Source organism: Desmodus rotundus, chromosome 9 (genome assembly GCF_022682495.2).
Source record: "Desmodus rotundus isolate HL8 chromosome 9, HLdesRot8A.1, whole genome shotgun sequence".
Classification (NCBI taxonomy): Eukaryota; Metazoa; Chordata; class Mammalia; order Chiroptera; family Phyllostomidae; genus Desmodus; species Desmodus rotundus.
Genome location: NC_071395.1, coordinates 46785365 through 46795091, shown reverse-complemented (window position 1 = coordinate 46795091; position 9727 = coordinate 46785365). Strand labels below are relative to the sequence as shown.

Sequence of the window (9727 nt, the reverse complement as noted above, 5' to 3'; positions counted from 1 at the left end):
CATACAGAGGGCCCAGAGACATATGAAAAGATGCTCAGCATCACTAGCCATCAGAGAGATGCAAATTAAAACCACAATGAGGTACCATCTCACACCGGTCAGAATGGCCAACATAAACAAATCCACAAACAAATGTTGGAGAGGATGCGGAGAAAAGGGAACCCTCGTGCACTGTTGGTGGGAATGCAGACTGGTGAGGCCACTGTGGAAAACAGTATGGAATTTCCTCAGAAAACTAAAAATGGAACTGCCCTTTGACCCAGTCATTCCGCTGCTGGGATTATACCCTAAGAACACTGAAACACCAATCCAAAAGAAGCTGTGCACCCCAATGTTCATAGCAGCACAATTTACAATAGCCAAGTACTGGAAGCAACCTAAGTGCCCATCAGCAAATGAGTGGATCCAAAAACTATGGTATATTTACACAATGGAATTCTACGCAGCAGAGAGAAAGAAGGAGCTTATACCCTTTGCAAGAGCATGGATGAAAGTGGAGAGCATTATGCTAAGTGAAATAAGCCAGGTGGTGGCGACAAATACCATATGATCTCACCTTTAACTGGAACATAAGCAATAGAAGGAAAAAGCAAACAAATTATAACCAGAGTCATTGAAGTTAAGAACAATCTAACAATAGCCAGGGCGGGGGTGGGGGGTGGGGGCGGGGATAGTGGGTAGAGGGGATTATAGGAACTACTATAAAGGACACATGGACAAAACCAAGGGGGAGGGTGGAGAGGGGGGAGGGAGGTGGGTTCATCTGGGGTGGGGTGGAGGGATGGGGAGAAAAGGCACACAACTGTAATTGAATAACAATAAAAAAAAAAAAGAAAAAAAAAAAGAAAAAAAGAGAGAGGATCCAAATAAACACAATTAGAAATGAAATAGGAGAGATTACAACTGACACCACAGAAATACAAAGGAGTGTAAGAAATTACTATGAAGAACTGTATGCCAAGAAATTTGAAAACCTAGGTGAAATGGACACATTTCTAGAAAAATATAGTGTCAGGAGCCAACGAACAGCCGACCCTTGACGTAGTCAGGACGGATGAGATCCATCTGCACAGCAGAGACAGCTGTGGCTGGACTTCCTGTATATCTCTTCTTGCATGCATGTCTTCATCTGCTCATTAGATACTGTCCCCCTGTTCCTCCCTCCTCTCAGCACCTTATTATCCTTTGGGACACTTCAGTGTGGACTGAATGGAGAACTTCCCTCCTGGCTCTGTGTTTCTAAGTGACTATATTTGAAGTCAAGGGAATCCTGTCACCTCCCAGCACTTCAATTAACGTTTCTCAAAATCTAAGATTGAGGACACTGCCTTGAGTAGGACCCTTGGGACTTCAACACACAGACTTGTGATGGGGCACAACCCGTGATATCTCCTGGCAATGGTTATTTCTCTCCAACAAGGGAGACAACTGTGTAACTTTGATGTAAAACTTTGGGCACTACAATCCTTGGCTTCATTTGCCAAATCAATGAGAAATTTCATACTGAGATCAGAAGGGCTGCCATTTATTCCCTCACTAGAAAACCTTTGTTAACTAGGAGATGTATTTATATAATTTCATGCTATATAATCTGACTTTAGTACCTTATTATTAGTGTTGCTTAAGTTAATTTTTATGAACATTTCTTCTGTGAGGTGGAACAATTATGAACTCCACTCCCCATTGCTGAAATGGGGCTCGAAGGAGTTCAGTGATCTGCCCAAAATTATAATCGGAGTGAGGAATTGGGGATGATTGGAATGTCAGGCTGCTTCCAGTTCTCACACACTGCAGTGGTTCCCAGGGATAGTTTCCCTTCCAGCTCTGAGGCAGTGTCTGAAAGGAGGCTGCTAAGTACTTACAATACCCAACACAAATAATTATGTCAAATTTAGTAGGTAATATAACATAGTCAAGACCCGCCCTTCTCCAACTTCAAGGTGTTATTATCGACTGAAGAATAGTATTGACTGGGGTTTTGTCACCAAAGAGGATTTATTTAAAAAGAAATGCCTTAGAACCCATTATTTGCGTATGCTTCCTTTAATTCAACAAATTTTGCATTTTCAGTATGTTCAATTTATTTCAGTTATTAACACCAATGAATTATTTAAAATATGAAATTTTGCTATAACTAATAAGTAAATTTAGTACTGCTTGGGATACAAAAATCAGTTTACAGAAATCTGTAGTGTCCAAATACAAAGTGTGAGCGAGAGAAATTAAGAAAATAATCCTATTTGCAATTGCATCAAAAAATTGAAACTGGGAGTAAACACAACCAAGGAAGTGAAAAACTTGTACATTGAAAACTATGAAGTACAGCTGAATGTTATTGAACAAGACACTAATAAATGGAAAAATGTACTGTGCTCCCTGATTGGAAGAATTGATATTGTGAACATGTCCATACCCAAGAATCAAAATGGCATCGCTAGTGCTAAAAGACCGTGGAACCAAACTGAGATATAATAGTGCATGTAATGGCATTTTCAACATCTCTTAGGAATGTGACTTTAATGGACCAGGCTGGAATTTTCTGATGAAACACCAGTACTGTAATCTGTCATACCTGCCCTCTCCATCACCTAGAATGAAAAAGGAATCTGCATGATAAAAACTTCAAAATAGAAAAAATATTAAAAATCAGGTCTTAAGATACATAGAACAATATATTTTTAAAAACCCTCTTGTCCCTGTGCCCTGTTGAAAAGATATCAAAGCTCCCAAAGAATCCTTTTTTTCTTGTTAATAACACCCTTATCCCACTCTTCTTTCTATATAAACCTTCCAATTTCTATAGGCCTTCAGAGCTCCCTCTTAGTTGCTAGATGAGATATTGCCTGATGGATGACTTAATTTATAAAGCTAATTAAAACTTCCAATTTTCTAAGTTGAATCTTTTTTTTTAACATACTCAAAACAATCTATAGATTCAATGCAATCTCTATGAAAATTCCAGTGTCAGTTTTACAGAAATAGAACAAAGAATCCTTAAATTTGTATGGAACCAGAAAAGACCCTCAATAGAAACAGCGATCTTGAAAAACCAAAACAGGGCTAGAGGCATCACACTCACAAATTTTAAACTACATTACAAAGCTATAGTAATTAAAGCAGTATGGTACTAGCATAAAAATAGATTCATAGATCAATGAAACACAATAGAGAACCCAGAAAGAAACCCATACAATAAGGTAATTAATGTAGCACAAAGGAGCCAGAAATATACAATGGGGAAAAGGGTAGTGTCTCCAATAAATGGTAATTAGAAAATTAGACAGATACATGGTAGTCTGGGTCATGGGTCACTAATATAGGGATTCAGAATGAGTCACCACAGTTGTGTATGTGAATTATTTTGTGGTGAAGGCAATGGAGACCCTGGAAGCCAAATACAAACTTTTACATCTCTCTCAACTTTTAAAATTTGTATATGATATGTCACATAAACAAAATGAAAGACAAAAATCACATGGTCCTATCAATAGATGCAGAAAAAGCATTTGATAAAATCTAGCACCAATTTATGATAAAATCCTCTGCAGAGTGAGAATAGAGGGTGCATATCTAAACATGATAAAGGCCATAATGTGGAAAAACCTCCTGCCAACCTCAAAATCAATGGACAGAAACTACAAGTGTTTCCCTTAAGATTGGGAAGAAGACGAGGGTGTCTACTTTCACCACCCGTATTCAACATAGTACTGCATGTGCTAGGCACAGTGGTCAGACAAGGGGAAGAAATAAAAGGCATCCAAATTGGAAAGGAAGAAGTAAAACTGTCCTTATTCACAGATGTCACCATACAGATGTTTCCAATGTACATAGAAAACTCTCTAGGCTCCGCCAGATAGCTACTGGACCTAATAAGTGAATGCGGCAAAGTAGGGGAATACAAAGCCAGTATTCAGTAACAGATGGCATGTTGAATACCAACAATGAAGTAGTTTAGGAGAAACTAAGAAAACTATTTACACTTACTACAGCTACAGCGAAATAAAAAGTACCTGGGAATTAATTTAACCGAGGAGGTAAAAGACCTGTATTCAGAAAAGTATAGGACATGAAGAAAGAAATTGAGGAAGATACAAATAAGTGGAAGTGTAAAATGTGTTCATGGATTGGAAGAATTAACATCATTAAAATATCCATACTACCCAAAGCAATCTATAGATTCAAGGCAATTCTGATGCAAACACCAATGGTGCATTGTACATATCTAGAACCAATATTCCAAATCTATATATGGAATCAAATAATAGACCTTAAATAGCTTCAGCAATCTTGAGAAAGGAGAACAAAGTTGAAGGGATCAAAATACCTCATACCAAACTATACTACAAGCCACTGTAATCAAAACAGCCTGGTACTGGCATAAGTACAGACACACAGATCAATGGAACAGAATAGAGATCCCAGAAAGAAAACCATGTCTTTATGATCAATTAATATTCAACCAAAGTGGCACACACCTGCAGTGAGGTAAAGAGTCTCTTCAATAAATGATGTTGGGAGAACTGGAATAGTACATGCAAAAAAAAAAAAAAAAGAAACTCGATCACTATCTTACACCATACACGGGAGTCAACTCAAAATGGATACAATACTTAAATGTAAGTGTGGATACCATAAAAATCCTAGTGGAAAACATAGGCAGTAAAATTGCAGATATCTTATGTAGGAATATTTTGCTTATATATCACCTAGGGCAAGGGAGATAGAGGAAAAATAAATGTGTGGGACTATATCAAATTACAAAGCTACTGCATGGCTAAAGAAATCATCATCAGAATGAGAAGGGTAATGACTAGCCAACGATACACTGGGCAAGGTTTTAATCTCCAAAGTATGTAAAGACTCATATGACTGAACACCACAGTGTGATTAAAATTCCTCAATTTCTAGTTTTGCATTTTGGGTCCTAGAAATCAAGGGCACTTTTTCAACCTCAGATTAATTGTTCCTTGTTTATCTACCATCAAAGAGTCTTTTCAAAGCCCTCTTTATGTCTCTGTTCCTGAGACTGTAAATGAAGGGGTTTAGCATGGGTGTGATCACAGTGTACATCACTGAGGCTGTTGCACTTGACTGTGAGCTGTGTGTATCAGCTGAGCTGAGATACACTCCTAGGATTGTACCATAAAATAAGGACACAACCGAGAGGTGAGATGCACAGGTGGAAAAAGCTTTATACTTCCCCTGAGATGATGGGATTGTTCGGATGGAGGACACGATTTTAGAGTAAGAGTAAAGGATCCCAGCCAGGGGACCAACAGCCAGTAGCACAGTTACAATATAAATCACAGTGTTATTAAGAAAATTGTCAGAACAGGCAAGTTGGGTCATCTGACTTAATTCACAGAAGAAGTGAGGGATTTCCAAGTTAGGGCAGAAGGACAGCTGCAACACCATCAAGCATTGTAGCAAGGAATCCAGGGCACCCGTGATAAAGGACACCAGGACCAGCAGTCCACAGAGCCGGGGGTTCATGATGACCAAGTAGTGCAGGGGGTGGCAGATGGCTACAAACCTGTCATAGGCCATCACAGTTAGGAGGAAATCATCCAACACAGCAAAGAGTATGAAAAAATACATCTGTGTGATGCAGCCTGCATAGGTGATGACTTTGCTCTGTGTCTGGATGTTCAGAAGCATCTTTGGGATGGTGGTGGAGGTGAAGCCGATGTCTACCAGGGACAGGTTGGAGAGGAAGAAGTACATGGGTGTGTGGAGGTGGGAGTCTGAGCTGACAGCCAGGATGATGAGCAGGTTTCCCAACACAGTGATCAGGTACATGCAGAGGAACAGTCCAAATAGGAGGGGCTGTAGTTCTGGTTTGTCTGATAGTCCCAGGAGAAGAAATTCTGACACTCTTGTAAGGTTCCTTGGATCCATAAGGTGGAGTTAACTTTCAGGAAGGAGAAAAAAACAGGAGTAATTTTCATACACACCTGCATTACTAGCTTAGCAGTGATGCTACAGTTTATAATTTGCAGTCAAGAAATTAATTTCAGCCATTGGCTGATGTGTCTCAGGGGAGTGAGTGTGAGCATGCAAACCGAATGATCTGCGGTTTGATTCATGCCTGGGTTGCCTGCCAGTTCCCTGGTTGAGGTGACACAAGAGGCAACTGCACGATGACGTTTCTCTTCCTCTCTTTCTCCCTTCCTGCCCCTTTCTCTAAATATAAATAAATAAAATCTTTATAAAAAAGTAATTAATTTCAGTATTTTGGGATGGAGTGTTCCCCTCTACAAGTTTTCTGTGTCATCTTAGAGCAGGAATATTTATCCCCACCCACTTTTATCCTAAGGTGTCAGGAATACCTCAGTTTTAATGAGTAATATATCACTTACTTTGGGAATACAAATTTAGTGCTGACCATATTAGTGGCAGTAGAAGGAAGAACACAAGTCCCTATACATAAATATCAGGGATAGAGTGTAGAAAGAAATAATAGAAATAAATTTAACTTTACAGATGGTCACAGATCTATGAAGGAAATATCTAAGCAGGTCTAAAGGAGAAAGTGACTAAGCCATCCTATTTCTCATGTGTTTTTATGCAAGACGTGCCAACAAGATGACATTTGAGCATAGGAATCAAGGGAGATAGAGAGGGAGATCAAGGTTATTTGGACAAATGTGTGCAGGCAGAGGGAATGGCCAGTACCAAGGCCTTAGAGATGAGTGGCCGGAGTTTAGTGATTTGCTTAAAATTAATATCAGAGTATGTGATGGGCTTTGATAAAATTTTTTTCAGGTTGCGTCTAGGCGGTGGACCTCAACGAGAAAAGAGTTTGCCCCTAGTAGTGCCTGAAGGCTGAAGGGATACTGCTAAACACCTACAATTCACACACACACACACACCCAATTCTTATATCTCCTCTAACGTCAGTGGAAAAGGTGACAGAACCTAATTTAGCCCACCACTTCTCCAGTTTCTATGGCCTTACGAAGCCCCAGAATTCTAGTTCAAATGCAGAGTCTGATTCAGCATGTCCTTCAGGCTCAGAGAAGGTGTGTTTCTGACAAGAGCCCAGGTGGTGTTGATGCTGCAGGTCCCAGTCTGTGGACCACTCTCCATTGAAAAAAGGCTGTGGTTCTGTATCAGACTCAGTTCTAGGTTGTTTTAGTTCCTGTGATCCAAACATTTTCTCTGCATTGAGTTGTGAAGGAAGAGTGTATTCACTCATTCCAGAGAATATGACTAGATCTTTGCTTCCTTTATACAAAGGCCCCTGGGTGACGCAAAACAATACCCATCTGAAAAACCATTTTTAGCAGGCAGAATAAGGACCTCTGTACGACATCCACATCCTAGGCCCAAGCACCATCGAATAACATATTTTTTCCTAGCAAGGGGGTGATGAGGGTAGCAGATGGAACAGGGCTGCTAATCAGCTGACTTTAAGGTGGAAGATGAGCAGGATCATCCAGGAGGACAAAGGTCAGCCCAGTGCTCCCCTAGATGCAGAGAGGGAGAGCAGAAGAGCATGTGTCACTGCTGCCTTTGATGAAGGAGGAAGGGCCCTGAGGCAAGGAATGCAGGTGATCAGAACACAAACTGGAATTGGGAGGAAACAGATTGTCCCCTGAGTCTCCAGGAGGAGCCCAGCCCTGCAGACAGCTTGAGATTAGCCAGTGACACTGGAGCCAGGCTCTGACACCTAGAACTATACGCACATATGTGTGCTCACTGAGAAGGACTGGTGTGGGTGCGCTTCCCAGCAGTCTCAGCAGTCCAATAGTCAGTCATCCAGTGACATGTGATGGAGGAGCTGAGATTAAGTCTGCATTCATTAGCTTCCTTGGGTAGGCATTTTACTTTGAAACTGTACAGGAAGCAGAAAAGAAAATTTGAAGCAATTTGGAGATATTGCACCCTGTTAGCCAGGACAGTGAAGTCTTCTTGGCATAAATATGAACATAAGGCACATTAATGTACCTAAAATTAAGATTGAAGATACAATATGTGACCTTAATTTTTCGATCACTAAATTGTCAAAACTTGTTCCTCAGCAGACTGTACTCTTTGGTAGAACTTGGTCATTCCTCAATTTGTATTCCCCATGAGCTTGAATCTGTCCTTCAAAGCATAGAAATGTGGTCACTGTGGGAAAATGCTGAGTATGGGGTAGGAATTTCTACTAATTCTTTTAATATGGAAACAAAGGATACAAACCCCAACACATAGGCAGCCTTGGCCGTAGTGAAGTAACACTATTTAGTATTCCTTTTTATGCTCATTATGTAATTCTCACGTGGATACTCAGCCTGAGAGAAGATAGTTAGTCTGTCTCACTAACTGCTGCTGCAAGGTACTGTCTACCTCACTGGCAGGATCCTTTCAATGAATAGAAAACATGCTGAAATACACCCCGTCTTAGAAATTTAGTGCAAACTCTCACTTCACTGCACTCTTCTCCACACCTAATATTCTGTTTCCTTCTCCCAGAACAGCATAACTCCTCAGATGGTTTTCATTTTCCTGCAACCATTTCCTGCATCTCTCTCATTGTGCAGCGTCTTCCCACTGGACTCCCAGACCCATCACCTAATTGTCAGCCATGGACCTGTGTGCAGATTCTAACAGATGCATCCTTATTAACATATTAAGTAAATTAAGTATAGATTAGTTATTTAACCAAGAATACCAACAGAGATAATCTGCTCTCCGGGCTTGGCTGATTAGGGTCTCAGTGACTCAGCTAGAAGTTTTCACGTTCCAGCCTGTGTGATCCCTTTCTAATGTACCTACGAGGCTCTCAGACTTCTCTGGACGGGTTTTCTGAAAGGAAGGTCTCCATGTGTGACAGTCAGAATTGGTTCCTGGATGGTGGATGATGGAGACTGAAGCTCTGTCCCACAGAAGACAGCAGGAAGGACTGAAGCATCAGTTCCTGAGCCAGACTTAGGAATCAAAGGAACAACCATGCCCCATACACCAACATTGTACAAGCTCAGGGGCTGCACAGGGAGATATTTATTGTCTCTGTATATCTACTCATCAGGCACAACTTCTAAGTACATGATTTCCCTGTGGCCCTTGGAATAAACACAAAGAAAATTTCTCCTAATGGTTCTCAGATCCCAAGAGACCAGGTTAGAAGCCAGATGGATTTAGATTTTATGACCCCTTGTCTTGCATCTCACCTGCTTCCCAGAGGTCTCACCTCCTACTACTTTATTCAATCAGTGAGTTACCATTTTCTCCACAGTCTGAGACTGTGGAACCTCTCAGGACCATGTCCCTTTTGAGCCTTAAAGCACTAAATGTGGTGGTGATACAGCCCTGATGTGTCCAGAGCTTTGCTATCCCTTCTTCAATGAGTGGAGAGCTGTTCTTTTCATATGGAATTCTGGCCACAAAAATCTTTTCCTTATTGACACATGCTTCAAAATAACTACAGATTTTGTATTTTTTAAATAAATTAAATGCTGTGATTTGGTGTCTCATTATAAAATATGTTAATTATGACAGGTACAGTTTGATAGTTTTATGCCATATAATCTGAGCTTAGTACCTTATAGATTTTGTCTGGTTTAATTGTTTGAAAAGTCTATTCTCTGAGGCATTACTAATATGAACTGCATTCCCTTTTGCAGAAGTGGGGTGAAGGGTTTTGATAACTTGCTGGAAGTTATGAACTAAGTGTGTGGTGGGCTTTGATTGGATATCTGTCAGGTTGTTTTCAATTTAAACTCTGGGCCAGTGGTTCTCA

General features: G+C 40.4%; 1 protein-coding gene across 3 annotated transcripts; it reads right to left on the bottom strand.

The window, feature by feature from the left end:
* Positions 1 to 2114: 2114 nt before the first annotated feature.
* On the bottom strand, positions 2115 to 8916 carry LOC128779317 (olfactory receptor 7A5-like). Of its 3 annotated transcripts, none has more exons than XM_053912031.1 (2): positions 8664 to 8916; positions 2115 to 5911 (listed from the first exon to the last, which is right to left on the bottom strand). In XM_053912031.1, exon 2 carries the CDS (start codon positions 5896 to 5898, stop codon positions 4972 to 4974), a length of 927 nt encoding a protein of 308 aa, XP_053768006.1. In that variant the 5' UTR covers positions 5899 to 5911; positions 8664 to 8916; the 3' UTR covers positions 2115 to 4971. The 3 variants fall into 3 exon arrangements, with proteins under 3 accessions (XP_053768006.1, XP_053768008.1, XP_053768007.1); XM_053912033.1 differs by having other exon boundaries at positions 8760 to 8916; XM_053912032.1 differs by having other exon boundaries at positions 8764 to 8916.
* Between the last annotated feature and the right edge of the window lie 811 nt (positions 8917 to 9727).